This window comes from Coregonus clupeaformis, chromosome 33 (genome assembly GCF_020615455.1).
Source record: "Coregonus clupeaformis isolate EN_2021a chromosome 33, ASM2061545v1, whole genome shotgun sequence".
In the NCBI taxonomy this organism is placed as follows: domain Eukaryota; kingdom Metazoa; phylum Chordata; class Actinopteri; order Salmoniformes; family Salmonidae; genus Coregonus; species Coregonus clupeaformis.
Window position 1 is genome coordinate 34,591,133 of NC_059224.1, and position 20,619 is coordinate 34,611,751.

At 43.8% G+C, this 20,619-nt stretch overlaps 1 protein-coding gene across 1 annotated transcript; it reads right to left on the reverse strand.

The window, feature by feature from the left end:
* Nucleotides 1-513: 513 nt before the first annotated feature.
* Nucleotides 514-20,095, reverse strand: cd109 (CD109 molecule). The gene is made up of 32 exons (XM_041861042.2): nucleotides 19,926-20,095; nucleotides 19,689-19,717; nucleotides 18,744-18,971; nucleotides 18,470-18,595; nucleotides 17,988-18,027; nucleotides 16,287-16,368; nucleotides 15,964-16,057; nucleotides 15,645-15,813; nucleotides 15,436-15,545; nucleotides 14,508-14,786; nucleotides 14,208-14,309; nucleotides 13,891-13,953; nucleotides 13,594-13,770; nucleotides 13,239-13,391; nucleotides 11,856-11,945; nucleotides 11,660-11,729; nucleotides 11,444-11,561; nucleotides 11,184-11,301; nucleotides 10,563-10,676; nucleotides 9,563-9,781; nucleotides 8,914-9,055; nucleotides 8,024-8,200; nucleotides 7,849-7,930; nucleotides 7,519-7,747; nucleotides 7,249-7,420; nucleotides 6,808-6,998; nucleotides 5,767-5,922; nucleotides 5,576-5,641; nucleotides 4,802-4,935; nucleotides 4,445-4,601; nucleotides 1,040-1,142; nucleotides 514-925 (listed from the first exon to the last, which is right to left on the reverse strand). The coding sequence occupies exons 3-32, from the start codon at nucleotides 18,918-18,920 to the stop codon at nucleotides 741-743; spliced, it is 4,095 nt and encodes a 1,364-aa protein (XP_041716976.2). The 5' UTR covers nucleotides 18,921-18,971; nucleotides 19,689-19,717; nucleotides 19,926-20,095; the 3' UTR covers nucleotides 514-740.
* Nucleotides 20,096-20,619: the final 524 nt, after the last annotated feature.

Sequence of the window (20,619 nt, forward strand, 5' to 3'; positions counted from 1 at the left end):
ATTCTAAACAGTATTTACAAACATTCCAGTGCATGAATAAACCCCTACAACTTATCCAGAACGCTGCAGCCCGTCTGGTGTTCAACCTTCCCAAGTTCTCTCATGTCACCCCGCTCCTCCGCATACTCCACTGGCTTCCAGTTGAAGCTTGCATCTACTACAAAACCATGGTACTTGCCTACGGAGCTGTGAGGGGAACGGCACCTCCTTACCTTCAGGCTCTGATCCTACACCCAAACGAGGGCACTACGTTCATCCACCTCTCGCCTGCTAGCCCCCCTAACTCTATGGAAGCACAGTTCCCGCTCAGCCCAGTCAAAGCTATTCGCTGCTCTGGCACCCCAATGGTGGACCAAGCTCCCCCACGACGCCAGGACAGCGGAGTCACTGACCACCTTCCGGAGACACTTGAAACCCTACCTCTTTAAGGAATACCTGGAATAGTATAACAGTAATCCTTCTACCCCCCCCCCCCATAAAAAAAGGGGTGGTTGTCCCACTGGCTATCCTAAGTTGAATGCACCAATTTGTATGTCGCTCTGGATAAGAGCATCTGCTAAATGACTTAAATGTAAATGTAATGACTGTGAGATGTCTAAGACAAAACATACTGCAGAGCAAGATTGAATATAACGTTGATTTTAAAAAAAATACTTCCCCAACCTATTCAGTAAAATCACAGTTTCCACTTACTTATTATTAAACAACCGAATGATATAACAAGTCTATACAGATCTCTTTTACAAACTGCAGGCCAGGAGGACAAGGAGAGAACAGGCGAGAGTGGCCACATGGTGGCAGACAGATATACTGCCAGACACATAGGCCTCCTGTCCTTTACACTGGCTGCAGTCTTCCCCACAGAATGAGCAGGCGTCCATGTCATTCCTCCAATAGGACTGGTATGTCCTCACCGTCTTCCTCCCTTGGTATGAAACAAGAAAGGAAACAATTAGTTTACAGGTACAAGTCCACCAAGAGATTTCAAGTAATTTCATGCCTCATTTTGAATGTGTGTTGAAACTTAAGTATTGCTTACGGGGCTCGTAGTAATCATAGATGAGAACCGTTGCATCCTGGACGTTGGCAACCTTGAAGTCCATGATTAGAGGGATTTTCACACACATCTCCTCTGTCATCACCTGAGGAGAGAGTCAACATGAGAATACAACGAGAGGTGGTTTCCCTGCTGAACAGTGAACTTGATGTCATATAACACAAGTTTTGACTTCTGACCAATGCCTCCATACCTATAATGAGTACTTATAACAATCATACAGTGGGGGGAAAAAAGTATTTAGTCAGCCACCAATTGTGCAAGTTCTCCCACTTAAAAAGATGAGAGAGGCCTGTAATTTTCATCATAGGTACACGTCAACTACGACAGACAAATTGAGGAAAAAAAATCCAGAAAATCACATTGTAGGATTTTTAATGAATTTATTTGCAAATTATGGTGGAAAATAAGTATTTGATCACCTACAAACAAGCAAGAATTCTGGCTCTCACAGACCTGTAACTTCTTCTTTAAGAGGCTCCTCTGTCCTCCACTTGTTACTTGTATTAATGGCAGCTGTTTGAACTTGTTATCAGTATAAAAGACACCTGTCCACAACCTCAAACAGTCACACTCCAAACTCCACTATGGCCAAGACCAAAGAGCTGTCAAAGGACACCAGAAACAAAATTGTAGACCTGCACCAGGCTGGGAAGACTGAATCTGCAATAGGTAAGCAGCTTGGTTTGAAGAAATCAACTGTGGGAGCAATTATTAGGAAATGGAAGACATACAAGACCACTGATAATCTCCCTCGATCTGGGGCTCCACGCAAGATCTCACCCCGTGGGGTCAAAATGATCACAAGAACGGTGAGCAAAAATCCCAGAACCACACGGGGGGGACCTAGTGAATGACCTGCAGAGAGCTGGGACCAAAGTAACAAAGTCTACCATCAGTAACACACTACGCCGCCAGGGACTCAAATCCTGCAGTGCCAGACGTGTCCCCCTGCTTAAGCCAGTACATGTCCAGGCCCGTCTGAAGTTTGCTAGAGTGCATTTGGATGATCCAGAAGAGGATTGGGAGAATGTCATATGGTCAGATGAAACCAAAATAGAACTTTTTGGTAAAAACTCAACTCGTCGTGTTTGGAGGACAAAGAATGCTGAGTTGCATCCAAAGAACACCATACCTACTGTGAAGCATGGGGGTGGAAACATCATGCTTTGGGGCTGTTTTTCTGCAAAGGGACCAGGACGACTGATCCGTGTAAAGGAAAGAATGAATGGGGCCATGTATCGTGAGATTTTGAGTGAAAACCTCTTTCCATCAGCAAGGGCATTGAAGATGAAACGTGGCTGGGTCTTTCAGCATGACAATGATCCCAAACACACCGCCCGGGCAACGAAGGACTGGCTTCGTAAGAAGCATTTCAAGGTCGTGGAGTGGCCTAGCCAGTCTCCAGATCTCAACCCCATAGAAAATCTTTGGAGGGAGTTGAAAGTCCGTGTTGCCCAGCGACAGCCCCAAAACATCTCTGCTCTAGAGGAGATCTGCATGGAGGAATGGGCCAAAATACCAGCAACAGTGTGTGAAAACCTTGTGAAGACTTACAGAAAACGTTTGACCTGTGTCATTGCCAACAAAGGGTATATAAGAAAGTATTGAGAAACTTTTGTTATTGACCAAATACTTATTTTCCACCATAATTTGCAAATAAATTCATTAAAAATCCTACAATGTGATTTTCTGGATTTTTTTTCTCTCATTTTGTCTGTCATAGTTGACGTGTACCTATGATGAAAATTACAGGCCTCTCTCATCTTTTTAAGTGGGAGAACTTGCACAATTGGTGGCTGACTAAATACTTTTTTTCCCCACTGCTCAAAAAAATAAAGGGAACACTTAAACAACACAATGTAACTCCAAGTCAATCACACTTCTGTGAAATCAAACTGTCCACTTAGGAAGCAACACTGATTGACAATAAATTTCACATGCTGTTGTGCAAATGGAATAGATAACAGGTGGAAATTATAGGCAATTAGCAAGACACCCCCAATAAAGAAGTGGTTCTGCAGGTGGTGACCACAGACCACTTCTCAGTTCCTATGCTTCCTGGCTGATGTTTTGGTCACTTTTGAATGCTGGCGGTGCTTTCACTCTAGTGGTAGCATGAGACGGAGTCTACAACCCACACAAGTGGCTCAGGTAGTGCAGCTCATCCAGGATGGCACATCAATGCGAGCTGTGGCAAGAAGGTTTGCTGTGTCTGTCAGCGTAGTGTCCAGAGCATGGAGGCGCTACCAGGAGACAGGCCAGTACATCAGGAGACGTGGAGGAGGCCGTACGAGGGCAACAACCCAGCAGCAGGACTGCTACCTCCGCCTTTGTGCAAGGAGGAGCAGGAGGAGCACTGCCAGAGCCCTGCAAAATGACCTCCAGCAGGCCACAAATGTGCATGTGTCTGCTCAAACGGTCAGAAACAGACTCCATGAGGGTGGTATGAGGGCCCGACGTCCACAGGTTGGGGTTGTGCTTACAGCCCAACACCGTGCAGGACGTTTGGCATTTGCCAGAGAACATCAAGATTGGCAAATTCGCCACTGGCGCCCTGTGCTCTTCACAGATGAAAGCAGGTTCACACTGAGCACATGTGACAGACCTGACAGAGTCTGGAGACGCCGTGGAGAACGTTCTGCTGCCTGCAACATCCTCCAGCATGACCGGTTTGGCGGTGGGTCAGTCATGGTGTGGGGTGGCATTTCTTTGGGGGGCTTCACAGCCCTCCATGTGCTCGCCAGAGGTAGCCTGACTGCCATTAGGTACCGAGATGAGATCCTCAGACCCCTTGTGAGACCATATGCTGGTGCGGTTGGCCCTGGGTTCTTCCTAATGCAAGACAATGCTAGACCTCATGTGGCTGGAGTGTGTCAGCAGGCCCGCCCGTTCCCCAGACCTGAATCCAATTGAGCACATCTGGGACATCATGTCTCGCTCCATCCACCAACACCACGTTGCACCACAGACTGTCCAGGAGTTGGCGGATGCTTTAGTCCAGGTCTGGGAGGAGATCCCTCAGGAGACCATCCGCCACCTCATCGGGAGCATGCCCAGGCGTTGTAGGGAGGTCATACAGGCACGTGGAGGCCACACACACTACTGAGCCTCATTTTGACTTGTTTTAAGGACATTACATCAAAGTTGGATCAGCCTGTAGTGTGGTTTTCCACTTTAATTTTGAGGGTGACTCCAAATCCAGACCTCCATGGGTTGATAAATTTGATTTCCATTGATAATCTTTGTGTGATTTTGTTGTCAGCACATTCAACTATGTAAAGAAAAAAGTATTTAATAAGATTATTTCATTCATTCAGATCTAGGATGTGTTGTTTAAGTGTTCCCTTTATTTTTTTGAGCAGTGTATATAATAGTAACACTTACAGAGTCCAGGTAGAGGATGACTTTCCCCGGAGGCGTTTCCACTCTCCGAACCACATCGTTGGTCTCAATGCCATCCTGAGTCAAGATGAAGCCACTGAGAAGGCCCACGTCGAGAATGGCCATGCCAGTCTGGTTAATGCCCTGGCCCTCCAGCAGACTGCAAGAGAGCAATACATAAATAGCTACATCTAACGCAGTAGGTACTTAACCTTTAGTAGCATACTGGCACGCCAGACCATGTGGTCCTTTCCAATATCTGTCTTATTTAACAGCAAGCGATTGAAAACAGAGATTTCTTTCTTGTTTTCCATTTTTAAGTTGTAAATGTGTGTTACCAAGCCAAACTCTAACTCTTACCTTGTGCAAATGTAGAGATGGATGTAGTACATGTTAGTGTCAAACAACTCTATGTGCAAATCAAAAGCCTCCTGTGTAGTGTCTCTCCGTTTTCGTGACAAACCTCTGCTCTCTAAATTGTAAAACACATTCATCTAGAGAGAGAAATTGAGAGATATAAATAAAGGACAGGAAAATCTAAACAATTTACAGGCATTTTTCATTTCCATTGTTTAACTGACAGAATGTTTTCTTCAAAATGACTGCAGGCTGATTTGTTGCAGCCCATTCACACGGATGAAAACAGGTCAAGATGACTGAGACTAAAGGCCGATTAACGTTTTGCAGCAGCAGGCTCCATCATAAACTCCCTGGGACACAATCGGACAGTGTTAGCGTGAGATAGGTGTACTCAAATAACAGTGCAAAGTGGACATTTTTACTATATATTTTGGTTATTTCTTATCCTTTTGATATGAGTTTAGTCATTGGTATGATGCAGCAGGCTGGGTAATCACTCACAGCTGTAGAACGTTTTGTTTTCATGTGTTGTACCTTGTTCTAGGCACTGGCAACCTCTATGTCATGGGGCTCATGTGAATACTATAATAGCCCAGCAACCGGGGTGGCTTAGCTTTTGTCTGTAATGTCTTGTAATCACTTACTAACGCAACATTGCTTGGCATGGTGGGTCTACTATTATGATCGCTAAACCAGGGTGACAGGTTTTCATTATTGAGATTGATGGAAATTGTTGGCAGACATGACATCAAGTACATATAAGATTATCGCTACCTGAAACAGAGCAAATCCTTGGCCCTTGGCAGAAACCTTTAAGCGTACCTCTCGGCCTGTCTCAATCTGAAACGTAAATCACAGCAATCAGTTGCAACATCATCACTAAGATGGCGCCAACCTGGAGAATCATGCGCTGATTTGTTCTTTATCAGTAGATATTCATTTGAATGGGGATATTTTTTATTTACCTCTCGGATTTGGTATAGCAAATAGTTGGTGTAGTTGATGTGGAAGCTGGCCACTGTAGTTGAGGGTGCTGTGTTGACTGTAACGTGGAGATTGATGAGTTGAGACCCACTGTAAACTGCATACTCAGACAAGGCCTGCAGGGCTATCACTGTATCCTGAGGAGAGAAAGGGACAATAAAGCAGCTAGACTCCGGCAGCGTCCCAAATGGTACCCTATTCCCTATATAGTGCACTACTTTTGACCAGGGCCCTAGGGCTCTGGTCAAAAGTAGTGCATTTTGAAGGGGAACAGGGTACCATTAGGAACTCAACCCTAGACTTCATTTCCAAATATGGAGGCAAGAAGAGGCCACATTCATACACCCTTTTACTAAATGAATGCCAATTCCCACAGAATGAAACCAATATCTGTTTTTGCTTTGGATGTTGTTTGTGTGTCTGAGCACGGACTGGGCTGCTCACAATAACTTTTCTTTTAGCCCAGCCAGCAACAGAAAGTCTCCCTAACGACTTGACAGAGCAGCTGTTCCTTTTCCCTGTTGGTTATTATAATCCTCTCCCTAGCTCTAGAGGTATCTCCATGTCAGCTCAATACAGCCAATTCCTCCTAAATCCTATCTTCACTGAGTATCTCTTGTAAGCTCTTGGGCCCCTAATATCTTTTTATACCCTAACTCTATCCGTGGTGGGATTTTGGGTAATGTGGAAAATTTTATCACAACGTGCCTCACAGCACTTGAGGGACTTCATTTCAATCCATTTGACTGACACAGAACAGGCTCCATAAACACTAGACTAGGGGATTGTTCTTTTGGGTTTTGTGAATGTTCCTTTTGATTATATTCAGTGAAACTGGAATACAGTATGTTCTGAGCCAACCTAACTGATCTGGACTCAGAGATTGACCCTTTAAATGCTTCTGTTCTGACCCAGCCTAACTGATCTGGGTTTAGACACTGACCCACAGTGACCCTTGAAACGCATATGTTCTGACCCAGCCTTGCTGATCTGGGATCAGAGCCCGACCCTTCCTTCCTTGCCTGTGTGGAGCCGTATCCTCCCAAGTGGTTCCTCTGCTGGCTGAGCCATTTCATGAGGCCGAAGCCCTCCACCACCCTGGAAAGCTTGTGGAGGGAGAGCAGCAGGTAGGCAGCCATTTCGATGTCTGCGGAGCGTGGCTGCCACGACTCAGAAAGCCCTACGCCTGATGAACTCCAGGATGGAACACCGTCTGCAAACAGAGGAAGTAACGGAGGGAAACACAAATTAACTACATCATCAACAACAACAACAATGACGACAACATCTGGAAGAGAAGGCTTGCACTGTATATAGAATAACGTATCATTAAACATGCAGAAATCAAGAAAGTGTCATCAATTGAGTGTTTTCTAAATTCCTCTTGAAATGTTTTTACATATAGCTAGCACCTTTGTAAAGAGGTGTCTCATCCATCCCCATCCAACTCCCCAAGTGTTTACCCTTCATCTCTGCTCGTCCAATCAGCTGTGCCAGCGCTCGGTCTGCACTCTCGCTGTTGGCCAGGGCCAGAGCGTAGGTGGCCAGACACAGGCTGTAGTTACTGGAGATCCCTAGAGCAAGCCTGGTCTCCAAAAACACCAGGGCCCCGGACACCTGGCTCGCATACATGTTCTGAATAATAGAAACAAAGAAAAGGCCAAGATTTAACAGACTCAGATTTAACAAACCAAATACTGTAGCACAGAATCTTATTGTAGCATGACTCCCACCTTGTAGCTGTCATCCTCCAGTAGAGCCATGAGAACGTAGGCTGTGAGAGATACAGGGCCATCCAGGCCTCCCTGGAGCTCAGTGTGGATGACCCGGCCGGGCTCCAAGAAGGCCCCGTCATCCCCCTGCTGGGCCCCCAACCAGGTGGCAGTACTGACCAGCACTCTGCCGTCGATGGAGATGAAGGGCCTCGCCTGCAGGAAGCACTTCAGTACGAACGCAGAGAGCCTTCAGAGAGAAAACATGGATACAGGGTTACAGACAGACAGACAGACAGACATACATACAGACGGACGGACGGACGCAGACACACCGGCCGAGTTACTCACCATGTGCTTCCAGAGTAGTCACTATCCCCAAAAGCACTGAAGGAACCATCATCTCTCTGGTAGGACAGTTCATGCTCATAACCTACATGGTTAAGAGACCAAAAGGTTCATTATGAATCTTCATCGTACAAATTTCAGCTCAGTGACATGCGAGTTGGTATTATTAGCAATGCACCTTTCATCATGTAAGATGTGGCTTTAATCACGGTATCATGATCAGCTTGTCCAGACGCGGTCAGATACTGGATGACATAGATGTTGGGCGCAAAGTGGATCATGTTCTGCTCCCCGCAACCATAAGGCATCTGGATGAGGGACTCCAGGCCCGTGATGGACGGTCCAAGGATGTCACCTTTTACACCAAGAAAGAATATAAATGAAAGAAGAGAGTGACCAGATAGAAACCATGAGATATGACATCTTGGTCTCACAATGCATCACCAGACTGAGACAGCTCGTACCATAGAATTAGGAATTAGAATACAAATAATTGAATAGGATCTCTATTGTCGACATCCAAAGGAGCACACGTGGTAACAGACAGCTTAACAAGTAACAAACAAACATGGGCTTCCTTTAATATGGTGACACACAATTAGCCTAACAAGTAACAAAAATACATACTCTTCCCTTATATATTTACAAGAGCTGCCACTTAAACAGCAAGCATGTTTACCGGGCAACAAATACAAACAACCAAAGTAGCCTGCTAGATTGACAGGTTGACTACAGTGACAGATGCAGCACTCTGTAGGGTTCCATTCTTAGAAGGGTAAGAAACAATCACACAGCTGCTGACCATAAAAAGTGAAGGAAACGTTGCCAAACATGTCATTATTTTCCACTGAAATGTATGATTCAACCTGTTTGAGGCTTTGTCTTTGCTTGTCATTCTTTGTCAGTGTTTCCAAAGAGTGTTCATTTCGCCATTTTATAGGGGTAAAGTGTTCATAAAAAAAGTCAAATATATTGTGAATATGCTCATTATAAGACCGTAGGAAAGGAGTTTTGGGTCACTAGCTTGTGACTGGAGTGGAAGAGGCCAAGCTGGATGTGTTTGCATACCGACTGCAGTCACTTGTGCTCGCTGACTGCCCTCCACAACATCTGCAGGGAAGGTGAATGCCATTTCCCTGTAAAGGCTTTTCTCTGTCCCCACCAGCTCCAGAAACATGGTCTTTGAAAAAGACTGCTCATGTCCTTCAGGCTACCAAAACAACAAGGACGAAAAATGAGTACACACAAATAAACAATAATGTGTCATACGACCTGGGCGAGACTGAAAAGTATTTTGAAGAAGCTGCTGCTACTCTGTTAAGTATTTATACAGTCACTTTAACTCTACCCACATGTACATATTACCTCAACTACCTCAACTAGCCGGTGCCCCCGCACATTGACTCTGCAACGGTACCCCCCTGTATATATAGCCTCCCTACTGTCACTTTATTTTACTTCTGCTCTTTTTTTCTCAACACTTTTTTGTTGTTGTTGTTTTATTCTTACTTTTTTTGTTTAAAATAAATGCACTGTTGGTTAAGGGCTGTAAGTAAGCATTTCACTGTAATGTCTGCACCTGTTGTATTCGGCGCATGTGACCAATAAAATTATATTTGATTTGAAATTAATTTGATACTCCAATTAGGAGAAAAAAATGTATTGCTTTCGTTAACTTGTAAGTTTATCAAAGTAAAATGAAACTTGTGATCTGTACCTTGACCAGAACCATCCGGCGGACGGCGTCAGAGGCCACAGACGATTTGGCTTTGACCGAGATGGGGATCTCCCCCAGGACCAGTGGCCTGATGGGAAATAGAACAGAGGTTCCTTTCTGACTCTCCACAGACACAGTACGTGTACTGGCCATAGAGAGCTCCTCATTGTCCGGGAAGACAAAATCAAACGAGTCACTCTGGGCAACAATCACCATCACCTGGAAGAGGAGAAGAAGAGCAAACAAAGAGAGAAAGAGAAGAAAGGGAAGTCGCCCAGATCACATTACACGTTTCTCAAAAGACATGGAATGTATGGAGAGGCAAAAGGAACTGTTCTTTACCGCCAAATGTTTGTCATGTAACAATATTACAGATTAGAACTATGATAAATGGATTGTCTTGTCTTGATAAATGGATTGTCCACATAGAGGTGAGTGATAGTGCTGGGATAGGTCCCTGTTGGATTAATAGGTACAATGCTTTGTTACCTCTGGCATACAAACATACAAAGTGACCCAAACTGGTTCATTCTTGTTCTGGCTGCAACTCCACTACAGGATTCTATTTGTAACTGTAAACTGGGTGGTCGAGCCCTGAATTCTGATTGGCTGAAAGCCGTAGTATAGCAGACTGTATACAACGTGTATGACAAAACGTGTATTTTTACTGCTCTAATTACATTGGTAACCAGTTTATAATAGCAATAAGGCACCTCGGGTGTTTGTGGTATATATTCCAATATACCACGGCTAAGGGCTGTGTCCAGGCACTCTGTGTTGCGTCGTGCTTAAGAACAGCCCTTAGCCGTGGTATATTGGCCATATACCACACCCCCCCGGGCCTTACTGCTTAAATATGTTATGGTGAATGTGTAAAATAGGGAAATCAATACTGTAACATGTACTGTAGTGAGAGATTCTCAACACAGTAAATAATATAAAAGTGGCTATGCCAGAGAGACATCTGAGAGGCACATTGATGCCAGACAGTGAAGCTCACCTCAAGGTCCTGTTCAAGGTAGTTGAAGAGAGTGACCTCCACGACCAGCAGCTCTCCTCGGATGATGAAAGCAGGTAGATTCAAGGACAGAAAGAAGTCCTGAAACACTGTGAGCTGAAAACACAAGAGAGGAGAGGAGAGGAGAGGAGAGGAGAGGAGAGGAGAGGAGAGGAGAGGAGAGGAGAGGAGAGGAGAGGAGAGGAGAGGAGAGGAGAGGAGAGGAGAGGAGAGGAGAGGAGAGGAGAGGAGAGGAGAGGAGAGGAGAGGAGAGGAGAGGAGAGGAGAGGAGAGGAGAGAATCGTAGATTAAAGTAGAGTAGAGAAGGGTAGAGTAAAGTAGAGTAGAGAATCGTAGATTAAAGTAGAGTAGAGAAGGGTAGAGTAAAGTAAAGTAGAGTAGAGAATCGTAGATTAAAGTAGAGTAGAGAATTGTAGGTTAAAGTAGAGTAGGGTAAAGTAGAGTAAGTCTATCTGGGAATGAACAATGACTCGTAGGGGGCCAACATGCATATCAGGGTGTGTGTGAGGATATAGTACAGGAAAAGTTGGTAAATAAAATATTGCATCGGAGCTATTAGAGTGTGCAGCTTTTCCTTTTCTTCTAAAGGGTATAGAACAGTACCTTTGCAGGGGTCTCAATGATGCCCATTCCCAGATCTGCAGACATGACAAAGGCAGTGGCTACCCAGGATGTAATGCTGTCTGGTACAGTCAGAGGGAACTCAGCTGTGGTAGAATCACTGTGACCAAGATAAAGAAATGCATGTCGTCAGTAAAAATAGAATTAATGCACATTTAATGAAAGTGTGTGTATGTGTGTGTGTGTGGGTGTTTGGGTGCGTGGGTGCGAGTGTATTATGGACCATGGTTCCTGTCCATCACCCTGTGTTGGTGTCCAGCCACAGCCAGGTCTCAGGGAAGTCCCTGCGTTCCCGAGGCTCCTGCTCCTCCTGTTCCATATCATCCCCCTCATCACCAAGCGATTGGATTCCCTCCCCTGCTGTAGGGAACACAAGGGTTAACACAGCCAAGATAAATACTGCACATAGGCCAACTGGAATCACAATGTGCTTTGTGGGTAATTATATCTGAGCTTACGGAATTGAGGTCTCAATTGCTCCCCCATCTTCTCCAACTTGGCATCTGTCAAAACCATGATGCCAGATGTCTGGGGGTGTAGAGAAACAATCACAAAGAACATAAGAAATATGCAAATGTTCATAGGAATGTGATATATAGTATGTGTGATGGTCTTATGGCATCTGATATGCCTGTCAAGGTCACAGCTAGCCACCGTAAAGATGGAGTAGGGATCTCCCATTCTCCTGGCGCCGGGGGGAAAGTCTGTCGTCTTTATGCCGTACTCTGCCATCTCCTCCAGCACCTGAGAAAAAACACCATCATTCACTAAAGCCTGCTACTGTTACAATCTACACAGCACAACAAAACAGCTCGAGACAAATATGCAATGTATTGTTAAGACCTGTTTGGTCAGGTTCAAAACAGACAGTTCATAGTGACTTTGTTTACACCTGACCGATACTTGGGTGGGGGCAATAGATAGTGTTTCATACGTGTACCTGCACAGGATATTATGTCATGTACAATATGTGTGGTGCACATTGAAAGTCAGACAATGAAAAGCTGTAGGGAATCACAAAATGACAAAAAGCTCGCCATAGACCAGGGTTGGGCAACTAGCGACCCGCGGGGCTCCCCCCTTTTGTAGGCCCGCGGATCTATTTCCCCCCAAAAATATAATTTTTTTGCCTGACCCATGAACACTTGATAGGGGGATGAGGGAGGACAGGAAAGGAGGAGAGGATAGAAGAGGGATGCAACAACAACAAAAAAATGGTGGTCTCAACTTACTGTTGAGAGTTAGAATAGTAGAATACACAAGGTGCAATTTCTAAATTTGGTTGTGCATTAACAGTTTGTCTCATGTTATGTCAGTTACTGACAGTCACTCAATTTTTTGATTGGTGTGTTAGTCTATCCAGCTATCTAAACTTGTATTAAAGTTGGCTGAATACAGACTGGGCACGAGCCCAGGGAACCTGACCTCCAGAGGGCCCCCATTTATTTTGTTAGTCACTCTCACTCAGATATCATATTAACATGGCATAAGTCATGGCAAAACGTGTAGAATTGCATGAAATGTACTTAAAAACAAAAAAATATTATCTCTGCTTCAAGACAGGGGCCAGTAAAATGTTTTGCCTGTGAGATGGGGGGACCCCCAAACAAATCTCGCTTAGGGCCCACAAAAGGCTAGGGCCGGCCTTGGCTGCTGGTATAATGCATTTATTTAAGAGAGTTAAGTAGTTTAACTGCACAATTAGATTGAATGCACAAATCAGTTGACTCCATGTGTGGGTATGGATGTGGGTAAGCAGACCCACGAGCCACTGCGGCCCCTCATGATGAGTTCAGATTTTTTGTGGCCCCCACCCCCAACAAAGTTGCCCATCCCTGTGTCATCACTGGTGCTATCTAGTCCAAGGTTACAAAATGGATCACACTCTTTTGTGAAACAAACAATGTCTTTCAAAACGAGAAGTACATACAGTCTCTGCTTACATGCATTTTCCTTATATTACTGAATTCTGTGGCAGTCAAGTTCACGCATGTTTTTGATGCTGTTTTTTGCTTTTACGACATTGGTCTTCCTCACCATGTCCTTGGTGATGTCATTGTGTGAGTGGGGCCAGCATGTTGCCTTATCCACCACCAGAATCCCCACCAGTGACCCAGGCTCAGCCACAGACACCTTGAGAGACACCTTTTCAGCAGGCCTAACCCTGTCCTCACTCCAGCTCAGAGACACCTGCCAGACAGAGGTCACACCACAATATACTGGGGCAGAATATCACAGTCAAGATGATGAATGACTATACTGCTAAGTTGACTGTTACTTATTCCAATGATTCAGTTTAGAGATATGATGAAGGGCATTGGGTGTCTCAATCTTCACCTTGAGCTGGCGCAGCACTACAAATGTTCAAAGTAAAATAACAGATGACAACTACCTTGTTTTTTAGATCTTGGGCGATGGGAACATGAAGTGCATCATTGAAGATCTCTCCATCTGAATGTACACAGTATACGACAATGCAGGCCAAGGGAGCCCAGGACTCCTGTGGGGTCAGGGTGAGGGAAGAAGAGCTGCCTCTTCCAGAAGACAGCACCTGTCCCCTGGACATTACCTGAAGACAGGGGAGACAAGAGAAGAATGCTGGGCCTTTGGATACTTACTGATGAGATTAAATTAAAGATCAATCTTTTAAGGTATCATTATATGACAGGTAAACTGCTGAGGTACTTACCAGGTAGTGAAACTCTTTCAATGGGAAATTGCTCTGAAGTGTCAACTGGAGCGGGACATCAACCTTCAGAAAATCAATGTTTGGTTTTATCACTTACAGTAAATATACCACGAGGATCTCACCATGTTACTAGCGTTTATGAAACTGTCCATTATTAGCGCAAGGTGCTCAAGCCTAAAGCATCTCACACATTTATGACACAATCTGGTATGGTGTCCATATTAGGACAGCCTCAGTCTCAGCTGGACTTCTTTCAATCTCCTAATACGGACATCTGGTAACATTGATTTAATCTTAACCATCCCTGTGAGATTTACCTGTGGAGTTGAACTGGACTTCTGGATCTGCAGGTACGATTTACTGGGGGACTTGTAGCTGCTATAGACCTGTAGCATCTTATAGCCATCCTTGAATGAAGCCTATATATTTTTTTTAAATATCATTAAAATCAATCCTTGAATGAAGCCTAAAAAATATGAAATATTATCACAAATGATGATATCTTTACCATGTACTGCGGTACCTACAACAGGTACAGTTCAATACAAAAGAGAGATACTGTACATTGTTGGAAGTTGGCAGTGATTTTGAAACAGTGATTTTGAAAGGCCACTTACATCTAGAGTGAGTGTTGCCACCTTATCTGAGAGCTGTATGTGAATGGGGATGACCCCGTCTGCAGGCACAGGTAAAACCATTGTCTGGACTTGTATCTCATCTGGCATTGGAGGGAGGCCAGGACCAGTAGAGTTCAGCACCACACGAGGCAGCATTAACCCCAAGTCATCCAACTTCCAGCTCCATGGACTGTGCCTTTGCTGTGTTACCGAAATTGTAACAGTCTTCCCCTGATCACCTCGAGTCAGGGGCCGCTTGTCGTACGTGGATATTTTCAGCTGCAAGAACAAGGTGTTTGTAACTAAACGTGTTTCAATACATGACATCCATACTCCAGTGATCATAAAGACTTCTATTGTTTTCTGTGTTGAGAATTGGAGTAGTAGGGCACAGCGTTCTGAAAAACCTGGGTATGGCTCGGGAAAGTTCACCAGCATTTTCAAATACTTATAGTAGTACCTTTGTTTCCATGGCATTGATATGAGGTAGTCTGAAACCGTGATATGCCCTACTCTTGTACATTTACATTTTAGTCATTTAGCAGATGCTCTTATCCAGAGCGACTTACAGTTAGTGAATGCATACATTTTTATTATATTTATTTTTTATACTGGCCCCCCGTGGGAAACAAACCCACATCCCTGCCGGCCAAACCCTCCCCTAACTTGGACGACACTGGACCAATTGTGCGCCGCCCATGGGTCTCCCGGTCACGGCCGGCTGCGACAGAGCCTGGACTCGAACCAGGATCTCTAGTGGCACAGCTAGCACTGCGATGCAGTGCCTTAGACCACTTCGCCACTCGGGAGTCTATAGTATCACTGATCACGCTGCATGAAAACAGCCGTACTGATACAAAACGTGAAAAAGCTACTTAACCTACTTTGTCAGAGCTGCAATACACTATAGACTTATAATTTCGCTTACCTCAGCGGTGAAACTCAAAGAGGGCTTTATATAGCTGGGGTATCCACGGAAGGCAAGGTTATATCTACATTTAACCACAGCCACCTCCATAGTGCTGTGATAGGTCAGTCCTTAAAAATCAATAAACAACAGATTCTATAGATCAGTAATAGTCTGAATGCGAGAGTTATTCTTCATTCTTGATAAGAAATTAGTGTACAGAATCTAACTTATATGGTTTGAAATAACTATATGATTACCTGTCAGGGACTCTGTGACATAAACTATGATAGTAAGAAACTCATCGTTCTCATACTCCCCATACATGTAGTCTGTAGATCGTTTATACATGACCTGGTAGTCAGGCACATCAAAAGAGAAACCCGTTGAGCCGTCAATCTGTATAAAAAAGACAAACATTGAATCATCTCCCAGATCTCCACTTTAGGTTTTATGAATGTCATTCAAATGCCAACAGTATCCCTTAAGTGATTCATAAGACTAAAACTACAAATGTAACTTAGGGGGTTTTGGGGGGGACGAACTTACCTCTTTATGTTCACCATTACTCACATCGATGCCATGAAAACGATGCAAGTAGGTTATGTTCATGTGACCTTGCACAGGCTTCCCATACATGTATCTGTGAGATAGAGAGAGAGAGTAGATTACAATCCCTCTTGCTGCAGTGGGACCTTCAAATGATCTGAACCAAATAGTTTGGATTGATGTTATTGATTTTATTTCAGTGTTATACACCATTTGGTGCCCAGCCCATATGGGCTTATAAAACACAATTTCTTCAAGTACGAGTGTACAAAACACATAGCCTTGTTCAAACCATAAGGTAAAACATTATCAAACTGATTTACTTAGCAGTGACCATGCCCCAGAGAGTATCGTCATGATGAAGGACACTGGGGGCCTCTATCCGCACCTCAAACCTGGGCAGCACTGAAACAAACACACAGAACATTCATTGAAATCGATTACAATCACACACACACCTCAGCAAAAGCTTTCCAAATGTGTATTTTTATTGAAGATGCACTACATGACCAAAAGTTTGTGGACACCTGCTCGTCGTACATCTCATTCTAAAAGCATGGGCATTAATATGGAGTTGGTCCCCCCTTTGCTGCTTCTGGGAAGGCTTTCCATTAGATGTTGGAACATTGCTGCGGGGACTTGCTTCCATTCAGCCACCACAGCATTAGTGAGGTTGGGCACTGATGTTGGGCAATTAGGCCTGGCTCGCAGTCGGCATTCCAATTCATCCCAAAGGTGTTTGATGGGGTTGAGGTCAGGGCTCTGTGCAGGCCAGTCAAATCTTCCACAACGATCTCAACAAACCATTTCTGTATGGACCTCGCTTTGTGCATGGGGGGCATTGTCATGCTGAAACAGGAAAGGGCCTTCCCCAAACTTTTGCCACAAAGTTGGATGCAGAGAATTGTCTAGAATGTCATTGTATGCTGTAGCGTTAAGATATCCCTTCACTGGAACTAAGGGGCCTAGCCCGAACCATGAAAAACATCCCCAGACCATTATTCCTCCTCCAGCAAACTTTACAGTTGGCACTATGCATTCGGGCAGGTAGCGTTCTCCTGGCATCCGCCAAACCCAGATTTGTTCGTCGGACTGCCAGATGGTGAAGCGTGATCCATCACTCCAGAGAATGTGTTTCCCTGCTCCAGAGTCCAATGCTGGCGAGCTTTACACCACTCCAGCCGACGCTTGACATTGCACATGGTGATCTTAGGCTTATGTGCGGCTGCTCGGCCATGGAAACCCATTTCATGAAGCTCACGACGAACAGATATTGTGCTGACGTTGCTTCCAGAGGCAGTTTGGAACTCGTTAGTGAGTGTTGCAACCGAGGACAGACGATGTTTACGCGCTATGCGCTTCAGCACTCGGCGGTACCGTTCTGTGAGCTTGTGTGGCCTACCACTTTGCAGCTGAGCCGTTGTTGCTCCTAGACATTTCTACATCACAATAACAGCACTTACAGTTGACCGGGGCAGCTCTAGCAGGGCAGAAACTTGACAAACTGACTTCTTGGAAAGGTGGCATCCTATGACGGTGCCACGTTGAAAGTCACTGAGCTTTTCAGTAAGGCCATTCTACAGCCAATGTTTGTCTATGGAGATGGCATGGCTGTGTGCTCGATTTTATACACCAGTCAGCAACGGGTGTGGCTGAAATAGCAGAATCCACTAATTTGAAGGGGTGTCCACATACTTTTGTATATATAGTGTATATTGAAGTACACAATCAGTAAATGCTATGCAGTTCAATTACAGCCTATTTAGTTACAACCTAAATGTACCATATTGAATGTGTTTGGTTTATGTAAATGAAAAATGTATAGCTTATTAGCTGAAGTTTAATGTCAGAGTAAATAGTTCAGCTTTAGTCCTGTTCAAAATGAGGGGGCGTCAGTGAGTATCCCCTGGTGGGTCATCTACCTTTGTTATGAACAACATAAGGAGGAACCAGAACTCACGGAAAAGGTCCAGGAGCCTTAACTAAGCTTAACTATGATGTAACGTTGATGAAAGCGATCTTACCATAATGTTCCACATTGAATTGGTTTTCACTCACAATTTCCTGCAAGACAGAGAGAAAATGTGAGAGGTGACCACATTTCAGCACCATGAACTATGTCTTGTGTATTTCTAGCTCTCCTACAGTAAGACTTTTAAAATGTCTGGACAGTTTTGTTCTAGTTATCTACTCTCTATTGATTAAAATAACATGAGGGGGAAAGTCTTGACACATGTTTCAGTGAAGACACATTTTTTTAATAACACTCATTTATTTGAGTATTTAGTGTCAATTATTCCTAAAGATTAAAACATTTGCAGACAAAAAACGCATCCAAGCCCCAAGGCCGTCTGTTAACAATGGTTTCCAGAATTAAATGCAGCATCGTCAAGATGAAATATAAAACCTGTGTCATCCTGAAAAGCTTTAATAAAGCTATAATAATAAATCAATGTTTTGAGCAGCAAAATGTTACCATGGTCCTTTAAATTTTAATAGGACTTACATTGACAGAAGTCACAATGGTCCACTTGCCAAGGGATGGATTCTTAGACAGCTGAAACTCTTTGGACAGAACACCCAGAACACTGTCCAATGACAACCACTGCCGGATCATGTTTGCCTTAGGATCCTGGCTCACAGCGTTCATAAAAGGAAATTAGAATGATAAAACTGGCCATCATAGTTTCATATCTCAAGTTTCCATTAATCCGCATGCTATCACTTCCACACTGAATGTTCATACAATACCCGCTTGGTATGTTAACAGTAACACACACCTTAATGATAATATCTATCTTGCCCTTATATGGCTTGCCATCTGGGTAAATGGACACTGCCCGGATCTTCACAACCTGTCCAGGACTGTAGTTGGCCTTGTCTGTCTGAATAAACGTGGATGAGCTTTTGGGGTTAAAACGCAGGACCGTTGAGTTGGTGAACACCATATTGCCCATCCCGACATAGCCTTTAACCACCAGCGTGTAACTCAGTTCACTGTCAGGGATCTGTAGAGGGAGGAATGGCAGAATAGGTCAAAGGTCAAAGTGGGTCAGAAAGAAGAAGTATTCAAGTATTCTGGCAGACACGAGTCAAGGCTAAGGAGTCCTGTTATCTCAGACACAATGATGTACGGTGATACTTCGAACGTGACTTACTTCGTCATGTTTGTGGTTGTTTTTTATTTTTATTTTTTATTATGATGCTATGCCTGACACAAAAGATACACCTGATCCAAGCCTCTCTCTATAAAAAGTATGGTGTGGGACCTCAGAGTTGAATACCAAAACTCAAGAGGCATTTTCTATGTGCCTGTGACCAACAATACTGTGATCATCAGCACATACTATAAAAAGACAGTCTCTACTTTGAAAGGGGGAATACAACTCAAGTAACCAAAATTGTAACAACATCACTGCCACTGTAACATTTGAATGTGTATCTTCATTCATACCATGTATAACTGAGCCTCCTCTGTAGCTCAGTTGGTAGAGCATGGCACTTGCAACGCCAGGGTTGTGGGTTCGATTCCCACGTTGGGCCAGTATGAAAAAATGTATGCACTCACTAACTGTAAGTCGCTCTGGATAAGAGCGTCTGCTAAATAACTTAAATGTATAAATGATAGCTTTGACTGTGACATCTAATTGCTACTTTCATGTAATTCATTGTTTTTATATTGTATAAGCACACACATTATACATATCAGAAAAATGAATACTTACCGGTGAAAGAACAAACAGCTCAGTAGAACCTGTATAAAGAAAATTTGATAAAGAAAAAGGGATGTTTATCATCAACTGAGTCATAATCAATTGAGTTAAAGCACTGATAATCATACAACATCATTATAGCAGAAATTTCACGGTTGCTGCTTGGCGTGTGAAACAAAATTCAAGCAAACATTTACCATTCAAACAGTTATAGAAATATGAAATGTTGAGTTGAAAATAATATCTTACCTCCTTGAATTATGGTTGCTTCTGAGACGACAGTATTGTTACCATTAACAATCTCAGTAACGACGTGGACTTCCACCGCCTTGGTGAGGATAGTGACTGATAGTGTGATGGGGACACCAGGCAGTAGCACACTCGGAACAGAGATCAGGTATGAAGGCCTGGGGGCCGTGCTGGGCCTGAATGAAAAGAGAATGGAGAAATGTGAAAATAGTGGAGGCAATTTAACAATTTTGTATCCTCTATAACGACAAATAAGTATATCATCTTCTATAATGGAAAAAGTATAGGATTGCAAATACATTTGTCTAGAATACTTTTGAAGTACTCTTTTTTCCCCATACCTTGGGGTGTTCTGGGCTCCACTGAAAACGGCAAATAATCCAAGAAATCCCAACACTTGAAACCACTCCATTTGCATGAACCACACACCAAAGTGCTTCACTGATCAATGGAACCAAGTCATTTCTGTCTTCATACGTGTTCTAAAGTAACTCCACCTACTCTGTCCCCAGAGAATACATATTATACTCTCCACCAACCATATCAAACGAAAAAAAAACACCTCCCAAAAACATGTTCTTGTTCAATCAATATTTTTGTGTCGGGAAAATTGTAGTTCAGTTACTGCAATTAGACGCATGTACTTTTGTTCTCATAGGCTACTTACCCAGTACCCAGGTATGTTTTTTCCATG

What these genes read in the sequence shown, in the direction of transcription:
- cd109 (XM_041861042.2), bottom strand. Translation starts at nt 18,920, where the DNA reads ATGGGCAATATGGTGTTCACCAACTCAACGGTCCTGCGTTTTAACCCC. An exon ending in TGAAAGAGTTTCACTACCTG is followed by an intron (nt 13,771 to 13,890) that starts GTAAGTACCTCA and finishes CCCTGTCTTCAG; the next exon opens with GTAATGTCCAGGGGACAGGT. An exon ending in AGCACAAGTGACTGCAGTCG is followed by an intron (nt 8,201 to 8,913) that starts GTATGCAAACAC and finishes TTGGTGTAAAAG; the next exon opens with GTGACATCCTTGGACCGTCC.